Source organism: Heteronotia binoei, chromosome 20 (assembly GCF_032191835.1).
Source record: "Heteronotia binoei isolate CCM8104 ecotype False Entrance Well chromosome 20, APGP_CSIRO_Hbin_v1, whole genome shotgun sequence".
In the NCBI taxonomy this organism is placed as follows: Eukaryota; Metazoa; Chordata; class Lepidosauria; order Squamata; family Gekkonidae; genus Heteronotia; species Heteronotia binoei.
Window position 1 is genome coordinate 22,796,215 of NC_083242.1, and position 26,678 is coordinate 22,822,892.

General features: G+C 49.2%; 2 protein-coding genes across 2 annotated transcripts in view; both read right to left on the reverse strand.

The window, feature by feature from the left end:
- GPR139 (G protein-coupled receptor 139) overlaps positions 1-14,096 on the reverse strand; it is a 28,382-nt gene extending 14,286 nt beyond the window's left edge. The window contains exon 1 of the mRNA XM_060260913.1: positions 13,989-14,096. Coding sequence (XP_060116896.1) covers positions 13,989-14,094 — 106 coding nt within the window. The 5' untranslated portion in view covers positions 14,095-14,096. The remainder of the gene's footprint in view (positions 1-13,988) is intronic.
- Positions 13,721-26,678, reverse strand: part of PDILT (protein disulfide isomerase like, testis expressed) — a 243,169-nt gene continuing 230,211 nt past the window's right edge. Inside the window, exon 12 of the mRNA XM_060260912.1 lies at positions 13,721-13,732. The gene's annotated coding sequence lies outside the window, so the exon portion shown is untranslated. The remainder of the gene's footprint in view (positions 13,733-26,678) is intronic.

Below are 26,678 nucleotides of genomic sequence, written 5' to 3' on the forward strand. Positions count from 1 at the left end.
GTCCATCTGTTCGAATTGGATCAGGCGCGGGAGGGGCTCTCGGGGCAGCTCTAACATGTCTACCAGTCTGGGGGTGATGATTTCCCTCGTGCACCCCGAATCTATAAGGGCTCTGGCATGCACGAACATCTTCAGCCTTACATTCAACAAAGTCAATGGAACAAACAAAAGGGAGCCAGATATGCTCACCCTCAGTGGTGCCGATACTTCCATGACCTGCCGCCTGGCACCCATCAGTGCAGGTCATTCCCGTTTCCCGCTGGCTCGGTTTCCCAGGGGTCCTCCCCCAGTTCCTCCAGCATTATAGAATCCTCGTCTAGCACCATCGATAGGGCGATGCTGCTGCGGCTCAGCTCCTCAGGCTTGGTGGGTTTCTTGGCCCCCATCGGTCCCAGTTTGGGGGTTGAGGGAGGTCCGCGTGGAGGGGGCTCGGGGCAGTTGGCGGCCAAGTGGTTTGGGTCTCTGCCTCGGTAGCATTTGTGGGTTGAGGGAGGAGGTTTTGTCGCTCTCCCCGCCCTTGAGTCTTCTTGGCCTTCGGTTTAGAACTTAGCTTTGCCTCGCGCCCGGCCCTGCCCCCTTGCTGCTGCTGGCGTTGGAGGGCCACCATTTTCATGTTGGTCAAGACCTCACCTGCCAGCTGTATCCACCGAACCAACGTGGTGGGTCTCGCTTGCCCCAGGACCCGATCCAGTAAGCTGGCGTTTAGGCCCCGTCGGTACGCCATTATCTTCATCATTTCGCTCCAACCCTGGATCTTGGCACAGTGGGTCTGGAACTCCACTGCATATTCCCAGATGCTCATCGTCCCCTGCTGCCGGTTCTGGAGCGTGGCGATGGCCCTTGTCTCCTGTAGCGGGTTCTCGCAGTGGGATAGCAGGGCTTGGAGAAAGCCCCCCACAGTGTCCAGTTCAGGCCCCCTGGTCTTGTACAAGCTCACATACTACCTCTGGGCCGCCCCCTTCATCTTGGAGCCCAGGTAGTTGACCCGGCTGAAATCGTCTGGGAAGGTATCCCCCCAATAGTGCATGTAGCTGTTCGCTTGGATTATAAAATACTCCACTCCTTCGGGGTTCCCATCGAACATGGTGTCCAGCTCCTGGGATTTTGCTCAACTCCCTGGCTCGGCTGGGGCCGCCAGGACCACCGGTGCCGAGGGGCAGCCGGGGCTGCTGGTGCCGCCGGGGCAGCCGGGGGCACTGCAGGCGGGAGTCGAGCTAGTCTCCCGACTCCTCCCGTCAGGGCACGGTCGATCTGCTTCTGGGCCTCTTGCAGCATCAGGGCCATATTCTCCTTCATCTCGCGTCTCAGGTCCTGGGCTAGGGTAGACACTTTCCCTCTTAGGGCCTCGATGGGCTCCGGGTCTTTCGGGGAGGGCCCGTCCTCCTCGTCTTCCAACTCCGACCCCTGCCGTCTGTCGTTGGGGTTGGGGGACTGCTCCCCTCAGTACGTGCTGAGGAGTGAGTCACTACCGCCCCCTGGGTTCCCTTTGGGTCCCGGTCTGCTGAGGATGGCTTCATGCCGGATCGCGGCCTCGTCCATTAGGGTGGTCGAGGTGCGGGGGTACCACGCTCTTGGGGTGATGAAAAGTTGCTGTATGTGCCTCGTCCACCCGAGCTTGGCCAGTCTCCTCTCGGTAATGTGCCGCACCGGAGACGTCGGGATGTCAATCAGTTCTGAAGGTTCTCGGTCGCTGGGCGCCTTTTCAGCCATCCACTTTTAAAGTTACCAGCGCTGATAAACCTTCGCGGGGTTCAGTTCCAAAATGTCAGTGAAGCTTCATTGAAGTTTCCAAATGAGCGAACTTGTTTGAAACAAAATTGCATTTATTGTATACTCCACTCCAGCATGATAGGCATTGGAACTGATACCAAGGGGTTCAAATCATTGGTATTTAACATCTAACATCAAAGCAATGCATCTACACCCCCCATTCCCATAACAAAGGCTGCTTTTGCCTGTGAGAATTTCACACGGCTTCTCCCCTTATCTTTTCCGTTGGTGGTTACAATTCCCGGCAGCAATGTCCTTGCCGCCTCTAGGGAGGAGGTGAGAGTCTGGCAGACACTCTCTACTTCAAAGCAGGCCTGGCAGCCTTTGATATTCCTGGGAAGCTACTCTCTATACTGCTCCCCCCCCCCTCTATGGCTACAGGTTAGTTGGCATATATGCATATATGCATATTGATCAATAGGGTTAGTAGTCAGCATTTAGCAATAACATCAATGAACAGAGCTTGACACCAGGCTGCAGACAGCTCATTTCAGAATAATCTGCATTTCCTCCAGGAAGTATTTCCAGGTGCTCATTGGGACCTGTAAAAGTTGGGGTCCATGAGAATTCACAAGGCAAGACATGACTGGGAAATCTCCCTGTGACCCAGTTCTACCCATAATTCCAGGCAGGCTAATATCAGGGCCTGATTGAGAAGCGCTCAGTCATCCATTTGGCTATTAAAGTAATAGCTGGTGACCTGCATTTCTTTGGAAACAAAAAATCTTTGTAATCCAAGGTGCTTATTAGCTGTCCTTATCAGACACAGTTAGCAAAGCTCCTTCTTTGCAAAGAGTTCTCCACCCCCCATGATGACTTTTTTTCAGAACAGGCATCTCCTGCTACTAGAGGCTGAGGCTGACATCTCTCTCTTGAAATACTGCTGAATTTCAGGTTCTTATTAGTGGCCGTTTTGGTCTCCTCTGCCTGCCGTTCTGGATGATGGGAGACAGATGGAGCTCTCTAAGAGAAATCTGAAAATCCTCCCATCCCATCCCCCCAACCATCCATCCATCCATTCATTAGGGGGAGGTATTTGTGAGTTTCCTGCATTAGACTAGATGACCTTGGAGGTCCCTTCCAACTCTTATGATCCATCCATCCATCCACCCATTTATTAGAGGGAGGCATTTGTGAGTTTCATGCATTGTGCAGGGTGTTAGACTAGATGACCCTGGAGGTCCCTTCCAACTCTTATGATCCATCCATCCACCCATTTATTAGAGGGAGGTATTTGTGAGTTTCCTGCATTGTGCAGGGGGTTAGACTAGATGACCCTAGAGGTCCCTTCCAACTCTATGATTCTATGATCCATCCATCCATCCATCCATCCATCCATCCATCCATCCATCCATCCATCCATCCAAAGAACTGAGTGAGCTTCTTTGATGGGGTAGGGAGAGCTCATTCAACACTGCATTTGATTTGTCCACAAGCAGAAAGGAGAGTTTGACCAGTCCTAAGATGGTAGAGTAAATCTTGAATTTATTTGCTATTCATGCAGAAGAGAGCCATCAAGATGCCCTTCAGAAGCACCCCCCCTCCCTCAATAAGCACGATGCCTCACTTCACATGGGCATGCGCACGTCCTAGACAGGGAAGTAGAATAGAACTCTGTGGACTCTCCTCAAAGCCTTGGTCTTGCAAGGTTCTATTGGGAGTTACTTGTTACTTAGTCCAGTATCAGATCTCCAACTTAGCAGAGTGCTCCTTGGCAACACACAGTAGAAGCCCTTTGTTCTCAGTGTGTTGGCAGAGTTACAAAGCTACATAGAACCATTGAGTTTCAAGTCTAATAGCAGTCCTTTTCTTTAGATTCTAGATAGTAAAGCTTAGAGACAGAGACAGAATTAATCTAAACTACTTTGGATTGATTCAGATCCAAAGGAGGACTCTGCATCCTTTGTGGCAAAGAAGAGAGCAACATGCTCCTTCTCTGTTGTGTGCGTGAGAGAAGAAGAGTGTGAGAGGGCAGAATGGAAGGAAGGGTTTCCCTGAAATCTATCAGGTCCCTTCCAACTCTATGGTTCTATGATTCTACACATCAAAGGGACAGTGACAGGAGAATGAACAGGAAGAACCCCCCCACACACAGTTTGCCTGTCTCTTTCACTCACTTATTTGCAAACCCGCCCCCCTTGGAGGCTGAGGCTTGAAACTAGGCCTTCTACTCCAACAGTCTCAAGTGAGGGAGGCCTGGTATTCAGCAGTCTGAGCCACATGGCACCCTCAAGCTCCACCCCCAGAACCTCCAGGTATTTCCCTGCCCAGAGCTGGCAACCCTAGACCCAGTGCACAGTAGGGTTGCCAAGTCCCTCTGCCGCTCCAGCGGGGGATTTGTTCTTCGTGTGCACTTTTTGTGTGCGGCATGATGATGTCACCCGGAAGTGACATCATTGCACTGGGGACATCACACACAGATAGTCTTGGACTCACACTAAAAACTCTATGGTATCATAGAATTTTACCACAATTCATAAAGCGTCACACTGGAAACACTCTAGGATTCACAGTAAAACTCTATGGTACCATAGATGTTTTAGCGCAAATCCTAGAGCGTCCCCATGTGATGTCCCTGGCGTGATGTCACTTCTGGATGACATCATCGTGCCACATGCACAAAGCGCAATACTAAGGACCTGAACAAAAGTCCAGCATGGGCCCCCAGAAGCACTGCTGCTCCATTCCCCACAGCAACATGACCCCCCCGCCCCTCACTGGGGCAAACCTGAGTCCAGGCAAGGGGTAGCTTTCACTCCATAAAATATGGGTAGAAGCTGCCACCACCATGGGAAGCCAGCTGCTCCAGCCTTTAATAATTGGCAGCAGGGGGGTCTTTTCTCCACCCTCCATTGGGAGCAGGGAGGGGGGGTTGGTCACCCCCCCCAGCATGGGCTCTGGGGTAGCTGTTTAAAGATTGTATACAGAGTTGATATTTTGATACTATTTTGATTGGTGCAGCTTTCCTGGGTTTTTTGTCTTGTTACCTCTTCCCCTGTACCTTGATTCCCTGGTGTTCTGGGCACCCTTTGCTGATGTGAATGGCACCACCTTCGCCAACTCCAGTGTTCAAGAGAATCAAGGCTGACTGTAGTCGCCCCATTGGGCTTGTGTATCCACCCTTTTTCATACATGACCCTCCATGGGGGAATCGTCTTCAGGTTTTGTTATGGTGCAAACCACTGTCCTCCCTGCATGCATCTTGTTTTGCTCGGTGATGCATCATTGCTCCGTCCTTGACTTCGCAAAACAATCTGCCACCGCTTCCTTTCTGAGGCTTGCAGCGTTAGGCCACAGTTCAGTTCCAAGATGCTTCTGATGCGCCACCGGTCCCTCTGCCTCCTGCAATTAAGTGGCATCTGCTGCCGCAAACCTTCCATTCCCTGGAAATTGTTATTTTAAACAGCAACAGCTTAACAGACACTTTGGCCAGATGCATGGTATTGACCAGCACTAAGTGTCTTTAATGTGCCCTCCTTCCTGCCACCCGCGTGGGGTTTTGGAAGCAATTTTAATGTTGTTGCTTTGTTTCATTGGTAGACAGTAGTTCTAAGCACACCTTTAATCTCTCTCTCTCTCTCTCTCTCTCTCTCAACATCTTAACCAACAGCTCATCATACTTACTATCTAAGAAATGCAAGATATGGGGGTCTTTGGTTGTCTTGCCGGGAATCAGCTTTGGGACATAAGCGAGGCTTCTTTTTGTAGCAAAAACTCCTTTGCATATTAGGAAACACACACCCCTGATGTAGCCAATTCTCCACGAGCTTACAGGGCTCTTCGTACAAGGCCTACTTTAAGCTCCAGGAGGAATGGCTACCTTATGGGGTGTGGCCTAATATGCAAAGAAGCTCCTGCTACAAAAAAAAAGCCCTGGGCATAAGAAATTTTCACACTCTGACAAGCTGTCCTGATTAGGAGGCTGCCAGGATAGTGCAGTGATTAGAGAATCAGACCTGGCAAAACTGGAGGCCACATGTCTGATTCAAGGCCAGCCACTGAGTTTCATGACAGGGGTGGGACTTTGAATTTAGACTCCCCAGTCCTAATCTGGCTCTTTGGTCATTCGATCCAGGTGGGCAGCCATGCTGGTCTGAAGCCACAGAACAGAGTCCCCGTGGCACCTGGAAGGCCAACAACATTTGATGCAAGGTATGAGCTTTTGTGTCCACGCTGGAAGTGTGTGTGAACATGAAAGCTCAAACTTTGAATAAAATTTTGGTGGTCTTCAAGTCGCCACTGGGACTTTAACTTTGTTCTTCAGTAATTAGATGATCTGGGTAGAAAACGAAATTTATTTATTTAGTCTTTATGTGTGTATTTCATTTATACCCAGTCTTTCTCCCTAACCCGCTGATATCATTCTGCTCTCCTCCCTGTGGATACCACAACCACCGGGGCTTTTTTTGTAGCAGAAATTCCTTTGCATATTAGGCCACTCCCCCTGATGTAAGCCAATCCTTCTGGAGCTTACTGTAGGCCCTGTATGAAGAGCCCAGTAAGCTCTTGGAGGACTGGCGACAGCAGGGGTGTGTGGCCTGATATGCAAAGGAGTTCTTCTACAAAAGAAAGCCCTGACAATAACCCCAAAAAGGAGGTTAGGCTGAGAGTTTATGACTAGCCCAAGATCACCTGCTGAGCTTCCATGGCAAAATGAGGATTTGAACCTTTTTCTGACACTCTGATCACTACAGAAGAGAACATGTTACCAAGTTGCAACCAGCTGTGGGTGAACCCATGCAGGGGGCATTCCTGGCAGGTCTCCTTTGGTGGTCTTCCTGGAATAACTCCCTGGAATAACTGACCATGGCTTTGCTCCCAAGCTTTGATAAACCCAGGCTAAGCTGTGCTACTCCGGCTGTTCTGGCCTCCTCTACGCCACACAGGTAACGAATATACCCAGGCATGTTTAAAACAAGCAAGACAGCTCCTTCTTTCGTGTGGCACTGTGACACAAAAGAGGAAATTGAAAGCACTGTTGTTACCAACCCCGACCCCAGCTGTGCAGGGGAGGGAGGGCTAATAAAATAAAACAACCTCTTCCCTTTACACCAGCTTGTCCCAGATCATGGATGCAAGGTGAAAGAGTTATGGGGCTATGGGTTTTTTGTAAGTTGCCTTTTGTATCTGATCCTCTAAGCTGACTGTCTTTTCTTTTATGCAAAATCCAGACGTTGTCATCTCTCTTTATTCTCCGTGTTGTTTTCCATCAGCAACCCCTGCTAATCCCACCCAAGAAGTCCCTATTGGAGCTACCACAGAATCCTCCTTTTCAAACCTGTGCCATCCCTGCTAGCTATACAGCATGCTCCAGTCTAAGCAAAAGAGCCCCATGGTGCAGAGTGTTAAAACTGCAGTACTGCAGTCCTAAGCTCTGCTCACGACCTGAGTTCGATCCCCGGCGGAAGCTGGGTAACCAGCTCGAGGTTGACTCAGCCTTCCATCCTTCCAAGGTCGGTAAAACGAGTACCCAGCTTGCTGGGGGGAAAGCGTAGATGACTGGGGAAGGCAATGGCAAACCACCCCGTAAAAAGTCTGCTGTGAAAACGTTGTGGAAGCAACGTCACCCCAGAGTCGGAAACGACTGGTGCTTGCATAGGGGACCTTTCCTTTCCAGTCTAAGCCCATCAAAAGCAATGCCCGTAGACTGGAATAAGCTTGCAAAGGACTGCACAGTGAGACAAAAGGCCTAAGGGGAGGGAAGCAAAATACTCATGCTCAGCCCCCTCCCCCAGCCCTGAAAAACTGCACTCTAGATAAATGTCTGCTTCTCCACACTGCAGCATGAACTCCCCCCACCAGTAACTCACTAGCATGGGCCGTCTTATTGTGCTGCTCAAATGAAATCCTTGCATTTCTTTATACACTCAGCATACTGTACACGTACAGTCGCCCTGGATGGAAATGGAAACGTTGTCCTCAGATGACACCAGTGAAGACCGGGACAGAGGCACGCGATGAAATCGCCGATGTTTATAGCGGGGATCCTTCTGGTTTTATAGGACCAGGGAGTCAGTGCCCCGGCTCCCAACCCAGTGAATTCAGTCTCTCAGCGGGGGGACAAAAAAGGCACATTGCAATTTTTTATCCAGAGCAATAGCCCTTTGGTCCAAGTGGATGTATCTGTTTTAGCATCAGAGGGCTGTCCTTGAAGTCCTTGCATGAGATCGCTGTCTTTTCAGGAAGGCAGAAACGGTGGGGAGTGCCTGATTTGCCTCCTCGCTTTCTATTAACTTGCTGTGCTTAAGATTCTTAAGGTGGACTTGGGTCAGTTGTATTCAATGCTTTTCATGGCTTCTGTGCATCTTTCCCCAAGAGAAAGGCCCAAATTGTACCTTCTTAGAGCCAGATGCTCCACAGGAAGCTAATTTCTAACTATATAGAACCTGCTGAATGTATACCATTTAGAGTCCCCCCCCCCCACTTCCTCTCTCCCTTTAATTCTTGGCAACAGATCCAAGATGGAAAAGAAGGGAGAGCAGAGCTTTAGAGTTAATATAATAACAATGGCATAATTAACCATTCTGCCATCCCAGAATTTTTTTCATGCTCCATGCCAAAACGAGCAATTAGAGCGCCAATCGCTAATAGAGTATCATTTGCGACATCAAAACCTGTTGAGTGTAATGAGGAGTATCTAAGCTCAAGTATGCCTCTCTCCAGTTGATTGCATTTAAGAGATATGGTATTAGGGAGGGGTGAGAATTCTGCAGAGTTCATTAAAAGCATTACTTTGCACTTAGAAATGGTCTAAGGACCCACTCACTCACATCACTAATCCCCGCTTTTGCCTGCCAGGATCAGTTTCCTACAGTGCCCTCTGATAACCTGATAGTATGTATAGCCTTGTGGAAGGATGGTTTGGAGGCCCCTGAAATAACAAAATCCTATAATAAGTCACAGAACAGGTGGGGAACTGAATGGAAAGGGTTCTGGGGAGTCGTGGCTTAGTGGTTAAGCATTCCTGACCACTCCAGTTTTAGAAGAAAGGAGTCTTGGGAGGACCTTACTCTGCTGCCCATCAGTGTGCTGAATATAGGCTTTTTTGTAGCAGGAACTCTTTTGCATATTAGGCCACACCCCTCTTATGTAGCCAGTCCTCCAAGAGCTGAAAGGGCTCTTCTTACAGGACCTACTGTAAGCTTTTGAAGGGGATGAGGGATCGAGACTCTGAAAAGACTCACCATGTGACTCTCCCTACATCAGGGGGAGTGAGGCCTAATATGCAAAGGAGTTCCTGCTACAAAAAAAGCCCTGAATATAGCACTGGATGGGACTAGTGGCACCATTCTGGAGAATGCAGCTTCATATATTCATGCATGAGCTGTGAATATTGGCCATGTGTTGGTGTGCTCCATGCAGGACCGGCCCTAGGGCACATGGTGTCCTATGCAGACTCACGGCCTTCCACCCCCCTCTGCAGTGCCCTGCTGCCCCCCTCTGCCACGCCCTTCCACCCCCCTCTGCCGTGCCTCCTCCTCCCTCCCTCCCTTCCCCACCAGGTCTATTCCAATGCCTGGGAACAGGTGGTTGAGCATTGCACTCTTGGGCTGTTTAAAGGCACTTCCTTCCTGGAGGAGGCAGCAGCGACAGCTGCTCTTTTAGTGGCTCACTGGTCCTTCCCGCTGCTGCCGGCCTGCCCCCTCAACCCGGCACTGACAGTGAGCGCACCAGAAGGCTGGCATAGGAGCTGGGAGCCTCCGGATTGGTTTTACCTGCAAATCAGCTGATCATTGGAGGGGCGCCTTTAAATAGCCCGGGAGCCCGGTGCTTGACCACCCGTTTCCAGGCATTGAAATAGACCTGGTGGGAAAGGGAGATAGGAGGAGGCTGGGGAGCAGGAAAGCTAGGCATTTGCCTAGGGGGGAAGGCTGAATTCGATGCCACAACCCACCAGCGCCCTAAGCAAATGCCTAGTTTGCCTAGTGGGTGAGCCGGCCCTGGCTCCATGAAAATGTGATTATCCAAGCTCTTCTTTTTCCTCTTTTGCTCCCCTCGCCACAGCAAGCTCACCCAGCCATAATCTAGTCTTCCTTCCTAAGAGCACTTCTAGATCACAGCTTCCTGCTGATCGACACCCCCCCCCCCCGCCCCCAAGCATACAGATTTTTCCTGAACTTAAGTCTGCAGCACACCACATGTTTGAACTCCCTGTAAGCAGAAACCAATGCATCCAGGCTGGGTTAAACACAGCACTTGCCCTGATTTGCTAGCTTTCTACAGGCAGAGAGTCTTGGATTCAGTAGATTTCAGTCATTCAGTCCAGCTTGATATGTTCTGAAATGTTTCAGTTCCAAAGGCCTAGACCGCAAAGGTTTTTCTAGAGGCAGAATCAGGGTTTCACAGCTTGATGCTCGAGGGCCATTTTTCTTTCCTGCCTTTTTCTTTTTTTAATTGCTTAAATTATCATTGACTTCTCACAATACAAGAACTCGTGGGCATTCAATGAAATTGCTGAGCAGTCGGGTTAAAACAGATAAAAGGAAGTACTTCTTCACCCAAAGGGTGATTAACATGTGGAATTCACTGCCACAGGAGGTGGCGGCTACAAGCATAGCCAGCTTTAAGAGGGGATTGGATAAAAATATGGAGCAGAGGTCCATCAGTGGCTATTAGCCACAGTATATATATGTGTGTGTGTGTGTGTGCATGTGTATATGTGTGTGTGTATGTGTGTGTGTATATATATATATATATATACACACACACACACACACACACATATATTGGCCACTGTGTGACACAGAGTGTTGGACTGGATGGGCCATTGGCCTGATCCAACATGGCTTCTCTTATGTTCATTTTAGTTGCTGCAGCTGATATTTCTTCTATTTGACACAAATTGATCCTGTTTTGACACCATTGATATGCTGTTCTGATGTCATTTATATACTATGTTGATCCCATTTATATGCAATTGAGCCCCAGATGACATTGAAAAAAAAGTCTTCATTTTACTGGTACAAAGAAAAGAGGAAGAGATGCAAAAACCCCCCCCCCAAGTCTTTGTGAGTTCATTTCTGACAAAGGAGAAACAAAACTGAAATTCAGATATGCAAACTGAATCATACCAATTCCCTGTGCCACGAAGGAAAAGTAGATGACATAATGGCAAAACTCTCTGGAAATCCCTTTCCTTTTGAAGCCACGGCTTTTCAGGAATCACAGTCAAGGTGCTCAAAATTCGTTATGTCACAAACCTTGGAAATGGCTGGAATGTTGCTTTTCAAATTCTTACTGAAAGTTGGCATATCACATGGAACGGTAATATACGGTGATGCAGTTTTACTGACATCAACAGGTGTTTTTGTCTTCTGATTTCTATGGCAGATGGGGTTTTGCTATCTATCTATCTGTCTGTCTGTCTGTCTGTCTGTATATATATTAATGGTACAGAGTGCAGACCTTATTATGGTGACATGCACAATATCAGCAGAGATAGAAAGCAGCTTTCTGGAACTCATATGACATTTTGCAGGTAAACCAAGTTCAGTAAGTGAATACCGGTGAAAGGTTTGGCAAGATACCCCTTTGCTTATCCTGCTTAGCCACTGAAAATCAACGGGAGGGTCTGAAGATTCCAGTTAGCTAATGAAGGAATCTTGGTTTGGTGTGAGGAAGAACTCTCCAGCGTTGCCGCTTTCTGTGGTTTCTATTGACAACTGACCAACAGATCAAAAGAAATAAAGGCTGGGTATTTCTATTGTTAGATTTGTGTACATCTAGAAACCAGAGGGAGAACAGTTCAGTCTCTCTGCATGCTGTGTTACTAATCTAAAAGTAATTATTCCTCAACAGAAGAGAGATTCCAGCATGAAATTAACTGCTGAAATAAAATTTGTCAAGAAGTTTAATTCTATCACATTAGGGGCCTCAATAAAGGAAATGAATTCTTATTACACTGCAAGTATTAAATTAGCTTAGGATCTCTAGGAAGGTTGTGTTTGTCAGCTTTGGGTGCTTTGAATGCTCTCTGTGCTTTTCTTGCATGCTCTGAAAAGTTGCAGGCTGCATTCAGACCCCTCCCCACCATGCCTCTACCATTGGCCAAAAACACTTCATGCATCTAAGGAAAGAGAATTCTCCTCCATAGACGCTTCTGAGGCAGATCTGAAAGCTGCTAAGGTGTTTCTGTGGATTTTAAAGACAGCTAATTCCAAAGGGGTTTTAAAAAGACAGAGGTTCCAAGGGCATTATTTTGTTTCTTTAAAAAAAATGTGCATTAGAGATCCCATGGATTAAACAGGAAACCTTTTGATACAAATAATTCCAGGATCTGTCCCACAATCTTCCTCAGGAGTAAGTCCTGAGCTGAGTGGGACTTACTCTGAAGTAAGTGTGAGTACGATTGCAGATGCAGGGGGCAAGCCTAAGCAGGTCTACTTGGAAATAAGGCCCATGTTATTCACTGGGGCTTATTCCCATAACAGTGTCCTCATGCTTGCTGCCTTAAGGAAAGATCAGTTTTTCTACAAGCATGAGCTGCGGATCATGTCCTGCTTGGAAGTCCTGTATCTATCCACCCAGGTTTAATTCCAGCCTTTCCCCAAGGAACTGGGAGCAGTATGCATGGCTTTCACCTTCTCCATTTTATTCACAGGAGACAGGAGACAACCCTGTGAGGCAGGTTAGGTTGAGTGAAAGTGACTCCTAACCTAGACACTCTTCTTCCTAATCTCAGACATATTGGGCTTTTTTGGGGAGGGAGGGAATGAACCGGGACAAGTTATTCAGTTGATTCTATAATAAAGCGGTTCTGTTTGGTAGGGAATGAAGGTATTTGGCGGTCATCTGTAAAGTCACCCCATTCTTTATTTTGAAAACTTAGAGACCTCAGCTTTCTAAGACCTGGATGCAATTCCCTGAAGAGAATTTGATCTCTAAGGCATTTGCTTTTGTGCCGTACCTAAAGGCCATGCGGCTGAGGGAAGTGTGACTGTGCACTCCACCCCCCCCCCCCAACGGTTGTTTTCCAGGTTTGCATATCTCTTCGTTCATCTGCAGCATTAACCGAGCTTTTTCCATCTCACCCCAGAGTCATTTACCTGTTAGTTGCTTCTCTAGCCAATGAGCGCTCTACCTTTGGACTTCCAGCCTGAGACAGAGACTGAGAGCGTTCTTGCGAGCGCAGTGCTGGGTCAGCACCACGGACAGCTCCTTTGCTGAAAAGCATCCCAGGAAGCCTCTACAAGTCTACAACAAGTGTGCCAAGGCTGAAGTTGTTGGGAAACTGGCCTCAGCGGCAAGGGGATAGACTGAGATACTTCTGGTTTTTCTTTTTTCACACCACGGCAGAAGAATGATTTAGCCAGGAAACTCAATCCGATTTTCTGAAGTTGGTGACCTCACCCAGCCAGTTTTCTGGGGGCCACCTCCAGCGTTCCCTCTAAGCTGAGTTTGAGCCAGCTCCAGCTCACACCTTTTCCTCTTAGCTCAGGAAGGATGACCCCGGAGCACAATAATTTATGCAGCAGCTCGCAACTTTAATGCCGGTAGCTCCCAAATTAGAAGTTTTGCTCGCAAGACTCTGCAGCTCAGAGGGAACATTGGACTCACTTCTTTGTAACCCCCTCCCCAATTCTCTCTCTCTCACACACACCCTCCTTCCTCACGTCTTGCCTTCATGCGGGCAACAAGGTTTCTTAAGTGAGAGGTTATGACTTCCACAGCGGGTCCAGCCTACTGCTGGAATTATGAAGAGGAAAATAAGAGTCAAACCCACAAGCACAGATCTAAATGTCCAAATGACAAAGAAGGGAACCAGCGGAGCCGGCCAGCGCCTGCAGCCTCGCAGCTGGCTTTGCCTTGGGAAGGGGTCCCCAAGGCGGGATCTCGGGCGGCCTCCCTAGAGGGGGGGGGGGGGCGCTGAGACTCTCCAGCAGACGGCCCCCCAAGTGCTGCCCCCCCGGCGTTTTCCTGCTCCGAGGTGCCAGGCAGCAGGCGCTGGGTGGGGGGGGGACCCCGGGAGGGGGGTGGGGGTGCTCATCCATCCATGGGCAGGTGTCCCTTGGGGGAGAGGCGTCGGGCAGACACCTGTCGTGGGCTCAGAGCGGCCACCTGGACACCTTCCGAAGATTGGGGTGGGGGTCTGAGAGCCCCCCCCCCGCGATCCCGGCATCATCTCAACCCCCCCCCCCCGGCAGCTCCTCTAAGTGGGGCAGCCTCCCGCCAGCCGCGCCCCCTCCCGCCGGCGGGGGGGGGGGGGGCTCGATCCTTACCGGGCAGCCCGAGGCAGAGGAGGAGGCTGTAGTAGACGACGGGGCCGTAGCCCAAGCCGCAGCCGGGCGGGGAGCTGTTGCGGAGGTGGACGTGGTCGTGCTCCATGGACGCCGCCGGCTCCGCGTCCGCCTGGGGGCCGCCGCCGCGCACCATCAGCCGCTCGCGGGCAACTGGCCGCTCCTGCCCGGCCCGACCCGACCCGAGGACCGCCGGCTGGCTGGCTGGCTGGCTGGCTGGCTGGCTGGCTGGCGGCACCTGGCCCTAGAGCCGGGAGGAGGTGGAGGGCGGAGGAGGAGGAGGGACCGGCCGGCGCGCCAAGGGTTAAGGCGCTCCCCTGCGCCTCCCGGGCTCCCAACGCCGCCGCCGCCGCCGCCGCCTGCCCGCCCGGCCCGCCAAAGCACTTTGTCGCCCGCTTGTGCCGCGCGGTCCTAAAGGGCGCCGGGTTCGCCGGCCGCCTGGGATGCAGCCCGAGCCGCCTCCTCGCCTTGTTTGGGCGCCCAGGAGGACGTCTGGCGGGGGTGGGGGAGGAGGAGGAGTTGGTGCCTCTGAGCGTCTTCACCACCATACCTTCAACGGTATCGTCTGGGAGGTTTGCCAACATCCCTTCTCAGGATAGAAGACGACATTGGATTTATATCCCGCCCTCCACTCCGAAGAGTCTCAGAGCTGCTCACAATCTCCTTTCCCTTCCTCCCCACAACAGACACCCTGTGAGGTGGGTGAGGCTGAGAGGGCTCTCACAGCAGCTGCCCTTTCAAGGAAAGAGTCTCAGAATGGCTACAATCTCTTTTACCTTCCCTCCCCACAACAGACACCCTGTGAGGTGGGTGGGGCTGAGAGGGCTCTCACAGCAGCTGCCCTTTCAAGATCAACCTCTTCCAGAGCTATGGCTGACCCAAGGCCATTCCAGCAGGTGCAAGTGAAGGAGTGGGGAATCAAACCCGTTTCTCCCAGACAAGAGTCCACACACTTAACCACTACACCAAACTGTCTCTTCATGTAATGTCCCTGTAGAGTCTGTCCGTGTAATGGAAGGCACCTTGAAACAGTTGCCCATGTTTTATTTCATTGTGATTTTTATAGAAGAAGAAGATATTGGATTTATATCCTGCCCTCCACTCCAAAGCAGAGCAGCTCACAATCTCCTTTCCCTTCCTCCTCCACAACAGACACCCTGTGAGGTGGGTGGGGCTGGAGAGGGCTCTCACAGCAGCTGCCCTTTCAAGGACAACCTCTGCCAGAGCTATGGCTGACTAAAGGCCATTCCAGCAGGTGCAAGTGGAGGAGTGGGGAATCAAACCCGGTTCTCCCAGATAAGAGTCCACACACTTAACCACTACACCAAACTGCCTTTCCGTGTAATGTCCATGTAGAGTCTGTCGGTATAATGGAATGCACCTTGAAAGGGTCACCCATGTTTTACTTCATTGTGATTTTTTTATAGGGAAGTGCGGGACTGTATAATCAAACCTATTCAGTCTAATTTTTATGGATTACCTGAAGCGAAGTTAGTCTCCCCCCCCCCCTATTATCTGACCAATGTTCTCATATCACAAGCCTTGGTTGCAAAGTACCTTTTGGCTGCCATAACAATCAGGGAGCAAAAGGCTAGTTCCCCTTCTTGGAGGAGGGATGGTGGCTCAGTGGTAGAGCATCTGCTTGGGAAGCAGAAGGTCCCAGGTTCAGTCCCTGGCATCTCCAAAAAAGGGTCCAGGCAAATAGGTGTGAAAAACCTCAGCTTGAGACCCTGGAGAGCCGCTGCCAGTCTGAGTAGACAATACTGACTTTGATGGACCAAGGGTCTGATTCAGTAGAAGGCAGCTTCATATGTTCATATGTTTGACTGGTTTTTATAGCTGAAACCCCATGTAAATTTGCTATGCTGCACTTTTTATTTCTATGCCAATAAAGGTATTTGGAATTTGGTGTTCACCGTCTCTGCATGCATGCACCAGGGTCAGAGCTTTTCAAAGGGATAGTCATATATAGCAGTTCGCAAACGTCTCTTCTCCAGAGTAGAGATTCCCTGGCTCCTTCAACACGGTCTCAACAGGTCTTTGTTGCCCTGTGTTGAGCCAGTTTGGTGTGGTGGTGAAGTGTGCGGACTCTTAAGCTGATTCCCCACTCCTCCACTTGCAGCTGCTGGAATGGCCTTGGGTCAGCCATAGCTCTTGCAGGGGTTGTCCTTGAAAAGGCAGCTGCTGTGAGAGCCCTCTCAGCCCCACCCACCTCACAGGGGTCTGTTGGGGAGGGGGGGAAGATAACGGAGATTGTGACCACTCTGAGATGCAGAGTATAGAGCGGGATATAAATCCAAATTCAATATCCAAATCCAAACTCCTTCCTAAACTGCGATGCCCACACTGAGCCACACTGATACTTCACAGCAGCCTTTTAAAAACTGTCACATCACATTGCCGGCTCATATTAAGCGGCTGACTTCTCATCTTGGAAATCATGGACTGCTTGAGATCCATCTGTGACTTCTCTAAAAAGTCATTTTTCCGACTGTTCCATGGCCAAGTTCTGGCTAAGCCTGTACTTGGGTGGCCCAGGCTAGCCTGACTTTGTCAGATCTTGGGAGCTAAGTAGGGTCAGCCCTGGCTAGTTCTTGGATGGGAGACCACCAAGGAAATCCAGTAATGAACTGCATTCTTGTAGTGACTCCAGAAGGGTAGCAAAAATAAATCTGGAATCAACAATAGTGTGATGTGGTGGCTTAAAAGGCAAATGCAATTTTGGACTGCATCAACAGAAGTATAGTGTCCAGATCACGTGAAGTGATGGTATCGCTTTACTCAGGGGTCCTTATGTAGAAAAATAGGTGGTGGAGCTCATCCAGAGATTGTTATTCAGCTGTACCTACTATTCAGTGGACAAGGTGAGGAGGAGGAGGAGGGGGAACCCTCAGGAAGGTTCAGGAGCTGTGCTCCTATGAGCTCCTGCTGAATTCAAGGCCTGACTTTGCTCTGTAAGACCTCACCTGGAGTATTGTGTTCAGTTTTGGGCACCACATTTTAAGAAGGGTATAGATAAGCTGAAACAGGTTCAGAGAAGGTCAAAGACAAAGACAATGTAAATGACCCCACTAGGCAGTCAAGTATTCAAGGACAACTCCTGCAATTGCTATGGCTGACCCAAGGCCATTCCAACAGCTATAAGTGAAGGAGTGGGGAATGAAACCTGGTTCTCCCAGATAAGAGTCTGCACACTTAACCCTTACACCAAACTGGCTCTCCAGTTTGTTAGTTCATCTTAAAGCCACTGATTCCAGTGGGCATAGACTGGAATAACTCTGCATAGGATTGCACAGTTCATTGTAGTAGGGGCACTGAATGGAACAATGAAAAGGACATGCTGAGTTACTCGTAGTCTTCTTGATGTTGTCAAAAGCTGCTTTGTTTATGGTGGGTTCCCACAAAGGGGGGGTGGGAATTCAGGATGGCCTTTTCTTCTGACTGTGAGACAAAAGTATTTATGTACTGTTACCTGGGAGTAAGTCCCACTGAACTTAGTGGAGCTGAGTTCTGAGTAAACATGTTGCCAGTCTATTAAAATGATGAGCTGCCCTGCAATTACTCTCTAAAGGGCGTCTATACTGAGGTTGTTTTTGCTCAGATATAAACATATAAATATTTATATCAACCTAATAAGAAAGGATTTTATTAAGTGAATAAAAGCCAGACAATGCATGAATTTTTAAAAAGCTTCTTCAGCAGCTCTCCCTCCTGGAAAGGCACCCCTTTTCATCAAACACCCAAAAAACAAGAATACTGCCTTTTTTTTTTTACTGTTCCTCTGCTTTAACTCCAACTGGACATACATTTAGAAATGAAGCTTTCCTTATCATATAAGTATGCTGAGTTACTATTCAAGGTGTATGAGCTGTAAATCACCTGGCGTTCGAAAGGGTTTTCCCCCCTGCTTTACATCAGGTGCCTGTAAGCAGGGCTGGCCCTGCTTAGTACTTAGATGGGAGACCACTAAAGAAGTCCAGAGTTGCAGCACAGTGGGAGGCAAAGGCAAACCCCCTCTGAATGTCTCTGGCCTTGAAAACCCTGCAGGCAGAGCCGGCGCCAGAGTTCCTGGCACCCTAGGCCCTGCCCCTACCCCGGGCTGATCCGGGAAGGTGAGGGTGGGGCGGGGCAGGGTGGCAGGGTGTGCACACATCCCACTGCACCACCCCACCACTCTCAGCTCCTCAGGTGTGCACAGACTCAGGAAGCTGAGAATAGTGGGGCTGGTGTGCTCTCCTCCAAGCTCTCCTTCCCTTACAAGGGAAGGTGGGCTCGGAGGAGAGCACATGCCAATGTGACTCTGCTGCTCTCATCTTCCTGGGTCTGTGCATACCCTAGGCAGCCGCCTACCTGGCCTACTCCTACCCACTGGCCCTGCCTACAGGGTTGCCATGATTCAGCTGTGACTTGACAGCTCTATCCGCCACCACCAATAGCAGACTCAGCGTGGTGAAAGGCAGAGTGAGGTGGTGGTTAGAGTGCTAAACTAGGCCTAGAGCAGGGGAGGCCAAACTGTGGCTTGGAAACCACATGTGGCTCTTTCACACATATTGTGTAGCTCTCAAAGCCCCCACTATCCCATCGGCCAGCTTGGAAAAGGCATTTGTCTCTTGAAATCACTTCTCCAAGCCAAGCCAGGCGACTGCTTGGATAATACATTTAAAGTTAAAGTTGCTTTCTTTCTGCTTCTCCCTCCCTCCCCCCTTTCCCATCTATTTGCTTTCTTTCCCCCTCCCTCAAACATCTGATGTTCATGTCTTGCGGCTCTCAAACATCTGACATTAATTCATTGTGGCTCTTAATTTAAGCAGGTTTGGATGGTGGCTCAGTGGTAGAGCATCTGCTTGGTAAGCAGAAGGTCCCAGGTTCAATCCCTGGCATCTCCAACTAAAAAGAGTCCAAGCAAATAGGTGTGGAAAACCTCAGCTTGAAATCCTGGAGAGCCGCTGCCAGTCTGAGTAGACAATACTGACTTGGATGGACCGAGGGTCTGATTCAGTATAAGGCAGCTTCATATGTCCATCCCTGTCCTAGAGCTTCCATTCCATGTTCAGAGGCAGAAACTCTTGGAATACCAGTGTGGGGGAGGGGGACCCTGCTCGCAGGCTTCCGGGCAGCACCCATCGTCTGATCCAGCACAGCTGCTGTTTGTTCTCATTTGGCAACTCTGGGCCAGTTGGTGTCTCCTAGAGAGTAGCCTCCCTCACAGGCTAAGGATAAGCCAGGATCCAGACTTACCCAGGCCCCCATTTGCTGCACCGCAGGGAGGGTGCAGAGTGAGGGCAGCTGTTGCTGCTTCATTGCAGGGGGAGTGGAGGGGACAGACCAGGGACCCAGTGCAGGAAGCTGGGTGCCCACCCAGTCCCTCTCAGACCTATGGGATCCTTTTGGGGGAGGGCAGAGGGTGGGGGCACTTGCAATTCCTTAGGGTGCCAAGCCACTGCTGTCCTCTCTCTTTGAACACCTGGTCACTTGGCCTGCCCGCCTGTAGTTTATGTTTCATATGCTCCTTCTCATCACGACCTGGTGGTATCAGCATGGGGCCTGCATGCTCATTTCCTGAGTGTGGGGATCCCAATAAGAGATCTTGGCATGAGGGGCAGCTGAGGTGCCCAGCCCAGGGGCATGTCCAGGGATCACCATCACGCTCAGGTGGCAGGGGAGACCACCTCTAGGCTTCCACCCTAACAGGATCCAGAAATCTGCCATCCCCCAAGACAACCAGCTGACCATCGACTGGCAGGAGATGCTGTTGACGGGCGGGATCCTTACCCAATCCTGTGCCAAGGCTTCTTAGAGCTGCAACCAATAAAAGTTGTGGCCAATTTTATTCCACTTTTCTGGCAATGCTGTGTTTTATGTGTTATTTCAACTCTGATTTGTATATTAAGGTAGAATATGTAGTCATAGAGGACGTGGTTCAGGGTGCCCACCTCTGCCCCTCCCCTTGGTGCTGGAGCTGCAAAGGAGAAAGGGGACTACCACAGATTATGGGCATGTTTAGTCTGGAGAAGAGGTGGCTGAGAGGTGATATGATCACTATCTTCAAGTACTTGAAGGGCTGTCCTATCGGGGAGGGTGTGGAATTGTTTTCTGTGGCCACAGAACTTAGGACCAGAACCAATGGGTTGAAATTAAATCAAAAGAGTTTCCGGCTCAACATTAGGAAGAACTTCCTGACCGTTAGAGCGGTTCCTCAGTGGAACAGGCTTCCTTGGGAGGTGGTGGGCTCTCCTTCCTTGGAGGTTTTTAAACAGAGGCTGGATGGCCATCTGACAGCAATGAGGATCCTGTGAATTTAGGGGGAGGTGTTTGTGAGTTTCCTGCATTGTTCAGGGGTTTGGACTAGATGTCCCTGGAGGTCTCTTCCAACTCTATGATTCTATGACAGAGGTGGCCAATGGTAGCTCTCCAGATGTTTTTTGCCTACAACTCCCATCAGCCCCAGCCAGCATGGCCAATGTCTGGGGCTGATGGGAGTTGTAGGCAAAAAACATCTGGAGAGCTATCGTTGGCCACCCCTGTTCTATGATATTCTCCACTTTAGCCTCCGAATGACCCTGTGGGGAAAGTTAGGCTGAGAGAGCAGAGCTGGCTCACCGTCACCGAAGCAAGTTTCCACGGCAGAGTGGGGATTTGAACCCCAGGCTTCCGGAGTCCCAGACTGGCATTCAAACCTCAATTTTGGCCTGTTTGGGTTGCACAACATTCTGAATCCCCCCTCACCTTCAAAGAGCAAGTTTTTGCAGTATAGAAAGGTAGGAAAAGAGGGGAGATCCTCCCCCCCTCCAACGTCCCCCCCCCCCCGCCGTGATTATCATTTTTTTTAAAAAAAAATCTAAACATGTGGAAAGTTCTCATTTAAGGATTTATTGCTTATCAGGCTGCTTGTCAAAGCCCACGTGTAAAGTGATGATTCAAAACTGGTCATGGATGAAGTCATAAATCCAGAGCTGTATCCACAGCAGCAGCGAAACCTCAGCTGGTTCTCCCCTGTGAAATGGAAACGGCAACCCAGCTTTCAGCTTAGGAGCTCTTCTGCTCCTGAAATATGGGTTTAGCTGGGATGCAGTCGGTAATTTTCTCCCAAGAGGGTGGCAGCTGTCCATAACTCACGTGCAGCCGGCCAAGGCAGCGGCTTCCTTTTCCCCTTGAAAAATGAGCTGTCTTGTTTGGCTGATGTTGCATGCGCTGCTTATGAACCCGCTTGGCAGTTTGTTTTTCTGGACAGATCAGGCATGCAGAGAGTAGGTTACGTGTGTGAAGTTGTGCATGGAGCTGCCTTTGCAGATTCACACAATTTGTCTGTCAGGTCAATTTTGTCTACTCCGACTTGCGCTGGTTCTCAGGTCAAGGCCTTTTCCCCCACATCACTTGCTGCCCAGTCCTTGTCACTGGAGATGCCGGGGATTGAACCTGGGACCTTCTGAATGCCAAGCAAGTGCTCTACCACTGAGCCACAGCACCTCCCAGAGGGCTTGCTCCACTGTGAGACCAGCTGAGATGGATGACTCAGGTGAAAGATTTGAGTTTTTCTTTACTGAATCCATCTCATGTTGTGTCTTTTCCTGTTGCCTTCAACTTTTCCTAGTATTATTTGTCTTTTCCGGCAATTTTTGTCTTCTCGTGATATAACCAAAGTACAATATCCTCAGCTTAGCTTCTAGGGCAGGGGTGTCGAGCATGCAGCCTTGTGGGATGGGTTCAACCCACAGAGAGCTCAGATCCATCCCCCAAACAACGTCCTCCTCCTGCTTCCTTTTCCAGGCTTGCTTTCCCCCCATCTCCCTCAGTGGCTCTTTGCTTCCTGTATCCTGCCTCTTGCCTCCCTCCCCCCGTGCATTCTCTCTCTCTCTCTCTCTCTCACACACACACACACACACACACACACACAGAACTTCTGCTTCCTTCTCTGGGGCTGCTTCTCTTTTGGGGAGAAAGTGAGGGAGAGGAAAGAGAGAGAGAACAAAGCTGGAGTTCCATGGCAGCTTTAAGACCAACACTGTTTTATTCCAGGTATAAGCTTTGGTGTGCAAGCACACTTCTTCAGAGGGAGAGTGGGTAGGTGAGTGAATTTTTCTGACAAGCACAATGTGCATTGAGGAAATTATTTTGACTTATTCTGGAAAAAAATTTTAAAAAGAGATTGAATTTCTCTGTTCCTATCTGGATTTTTTTTCAAAAAGACTTCGATTAGGAATTAGAACAGTTTTATGTCAGATCTAGCCTTCATAACAAATGAGTTCTAAACTTCTGTTCTAGGTGGAGTTCAGGCTTGATTTGATCCAGAGTAATGTGGTGTCATCTGCATATCCCTGATCTGGATCACCCAGACAAGCCCAATCTCATCAGATCTCATTAGCTAAGCAGGGTCAGCCCTGGCTAGTGTTTGGAAGGGCTTCTTCCAAGCAATACCAGGGGTGTGATGCAAAGGCGGGCACTGGCAAACCACCTCTGAAACATCTCTTGCCTTAAAAACAAGTCTAGCTCACCACCTAGTGGCACATTATGCTGAAAGAGCTAGAACTTCTGGCTGCCAGACAATCTTAGGATCTCCTGGCTATACCACACACAATGTCATGTGATGATTGTTCAGCTGAGAGCAGGACAAATGTCGCTCAGTGATTCTTCCATGGCAGACCAGGTGCCTGGGCCCGGGGTCTCCCTCTCTGCTCGCTATGTCAGGTTGAATTTGTGCATCCCTGTTTGATGATATGCATGCTTAACATTCATGCATATCAAGAAGGGGAAAAAAGACGATCTGGATAACTACCGACCCATCAGCTTGACGTCTATACTTGGAAAAGTTTTAGAACAAATCATCAAACAGTCTGTCCTGGAACATTTAGAAAGAATGGATGTGATTATTAAGAGCCAGCATAGTTTTCTCAAGAACAAGCCATGTCAGACTAACCTGATCTCTTTTTTTGAGAAAGTGACTACCTTGCTGGATCAGGGGAATGCTATAGACATCGTTTACCTTGATTTCAGTAAGGCTTTTGATAAAGTTCCACATACTATCCTATCAGATCACTTTACTCTGCTCTGGTAAGACCTCACCTGGAGTATTGTGTTCAGTGTTGGGCACCACATTTTAAGAAGGATATAGACAAGCTGAAACAGGTCCAGAGGAGGGCGACGAAGATGGTGAGGGGTCTGGAGACCAAGTGCTATGAGGAAAGGTTGAAGGAGCTGAGGATGTTTAGCCTGGAGAGGAGGCAGCTGAGAGGTGATATGATCATCATCTTCAAGTACTTGAAGGGCTGTCATCTAGAGGACGGTGTGGAATTGTTTTCTGTGGCCCCGGAAGGTAGGACCAGAACCAGTGGGTTGAAATTAAATCAAGAGTTTCCGGCTCAACATTAGGAAGAACTTCCTGACCATTAGAGCAGTTCCTCAGTGGAACAGGCTTCCTTGGGAGATGTTGGGCTCTCCTTCCTTGGAGGTTTTTAAACAGAGGCTAGATGGCCATCTGACAGCAATGAAGATCCTGTGAATTTAGGGGGAAGTGTTTGTGAATTTCCTGCATTGTGCAAGGGGTTGGACTAGATGATCCAGGAGGTCCCTTCCAATTCTATGATTCTATGATTCTTTGCTAGGCTAGGACTGTCAACTCCTGGAGCCTTGGGAGTGGAACCTAGAGAAGGCAGGGTCTAAGGAGAGAAGGGATCTCAGCAGGGTATAATGCCATCGAGTTCACCCTCCAAAGCAGGTATTTTTTGCCAGGGGAACTGATTTCTGTCCTCTGGAGATCAGGATGTAATTCCAGAAGATCTCCAGGCCCCACCTGGAGGCTGGCAACCTCATACAACTAGGCAGATGTTAGAGTTGCTGTAATCTATCCCCATGATCAGGCTTAAGACATTTCACAGTTATTCTTTGAGTGTGTCTTGAATCCCCCATGTGAATTGTGAATCCAGGTGTATCTGGTCAAGGCACTGTCTTTTGAATACCTTTCCAGAAAACCAAATGTTACATTGCGAGATACAGGCACTGGCACCAATGGGGGAGTGCTCTTTCTCTCTCATTTAGTCCCTGAAAAAAGGCAGAGGAGATTCGCGGCATTATCCCTCTCTGGATAATAGATCAGAAGGGCACCACAAGGATGACTCACTGCTCTAATAAAAACCAGCTTTATCAGCAAAAGAAATGCACCAAGAGGAAGAGAGGACAGTGAATTAATTTTCTGAGGCTCACCAGGAAAGTGCAGCTGCAAGATCCGAACTTAACTGCACAGGGTGAGAATTGTTTAAGAGACCTGCATATGCAGGTGTATCAGTTGGCAGGGCTTTTTTTGAGCAGGAATGCACAGGAATACAGTTCCAGCTGGCTTGGTGCCAGGGGGTGTGGCCTAACATGCAAATGAGTTCCTGCAGATGTGATAGTGACATCAGGGGTGTGGCCTAATATGCAAATGAGTTCCTGCTGGACTTTTTCCTCAAAAAAAAAACAAGCAGGAGCTACTGCCAATCATGTGTGACCGGGCCAGGCTGGCTAAACCAGACTTGTCCTGCAACACACACACTCAGTACACAATCAGTATATCCAAAGGGGAGGGACGGTGGCTCAGTGGTAGAGTATCTGCTTGGGAAGCAGAAGGTCCCAGGTTCAATCCCCGGCATCTCCAACTAAAAAGGGTCCAGGCAAGTAGGTGTGAAAAACCTCAGCTTGAGACCCTGGAGAGCCGCTGCCAGTCTGAGTAGACAATACTGACTTTGATGGACCAGATCTGATTCAGTATAAGGCAGCTTCATATGTTCATATGTAACTCCCATCAACGGCTGCCTCCCTCCAGCCAGCTGGTGGTGCTGGGACATCCAGGCTCTGCAAAAAGCCCTGTGCAAAACAATGGTGGGGTCAGGGGGTGTGGCCTAATAGGAAAATGAATTCCTGCTGGGCTTTTCCTACAAACAAAGCCCTGCCAGTAAGAAAGTGGATTGAAACGGAGTTCTTTCGCATGTGCGATCACAACCTCCACATAGTATCTGGATTACAGCGACGACGACACAAAAGTGTGTGGAAGCTTTTGAGATGGCCAGAATTCTTCCTCAGGCTCACGGCTGCAAAATTTTTAAAAACAAAAAAATGAAAAAGGATCCAGGGGAGAAGAAGATGTTCCAGGCTGTGTAATCTTAAAAGCCTTCTCTCACACTCTCTTTGTGAGTTGAATGCTGGGGCTACTACCAGATATATATGGTGCCTTATTGCTGTATTTCAGGGGTGGCCAACGGTAGCTCTCCAGATGTTTTTTGCCTACAACTCCCATCAGCCCCAGCCAGCATTGGCTGGGGCTGATGAGAGTTGTAGGCAAGAAACATCTGGAGAGCTACCATTGGCCACCCCTGCAGTGTATTTCACCCTCCAGTCCTGGGCGAGAAGGTTAGGATTTCTCCACTGGAATCACAAAGGCCAGCTGCCTTTCCTTATTCTCTCGGACACTTGGTGAGAGAGAGCTGCAAACAACATTTATAAACCTCAAGGTTATTGTCAAAATAATCCTCTTTTGCCTTACCTTTCTTGGAAAAAAATCAAGTGTGATGAGATCATCGGGATGACTTTCTAATGGAAAACCCTCCATCATCCCCCTGTCAGTCTATAATAGCAAAGCTTAGTGTTTCCTGATGTCATGAAAGAATCCATGTGTTTACTTATGCATGCTAATTTCCTAGCCGGTTTGCTTAGGGTCTGCATGTATCACCCACTAGAACGTAGGTGACAACAGGCCTTTTTGGGCAGGAACTCCTTTGCATATTAAGCCACACACCCCTGATGTAGCCAATCCTCCTGGAGCTTACAAGGCTCTTATTCCAGGACCTACATAAGCTCTTGGAGGATTGGCTACATCAGGGGTGTGTGGCCTAATATGCAAAGGAGTTCCTGCTACAAAAAAAGGCCCGGGGTGACAATATGCATACTGAGTTGGTATCAGCATTGGAATTGGCTACTGGCTGATCGACAGATCTGAGGATGTCCCAGGGGTGGAGGCTTAGAGAAAGTGTTACTGCCATTCTAACTTTCGCCTGGGACTCACAGACCCAAGGTGTATTTAGTTAGAAAGACAAGCTGCGGATCAGAAGGTTAGTCAGGACATTTATTGTTTTAAACTCTCAGTTCCTTTTTCCCATAAGAAACCAGAAAACTTTATTTTTAAAAAGCAAATACACACTTGTGCTGCTTGCTTCTTTTGCTCTGCTAAAGATAAAGGTAGTCCCCTGTGCAAGCACCAGTCGTTTTCGGCTCTGGGGTGACACTGCTTTCACATTTTCACTGCAGACTTTTTACAGGGTAGTTTGCCATTGCCTTCCCCAGTCATCTACACTTTCCCCCCAGCAAGCTGGGGACTCATTTGACTGACCTCGGAAGGATGGAAAGCTGAGTCAACCTGAAGCCAGCTATCTGAACCAGCTTCCGCTGGGATAGAACTCAGGTCATGAACAGAGGGCTCCAACTACAGTACTGCAGCTACCCAAACGTTATTTATTAATATATTGGAACTTTTAAAAAAAATATTGGCAAGGCAGGATAAAAGTCTGAAGACTATTGAGGCTCCCACGAGGAGACTCTGGTGGGCACCAGTTCCCCTCCCCAACCCTGATGGCACCACAGATTCCCACACCTGCATTTTGCTATTGCATTTGTCCCCCTTTTGGTTTTTGAGCTATAAACTCCTTC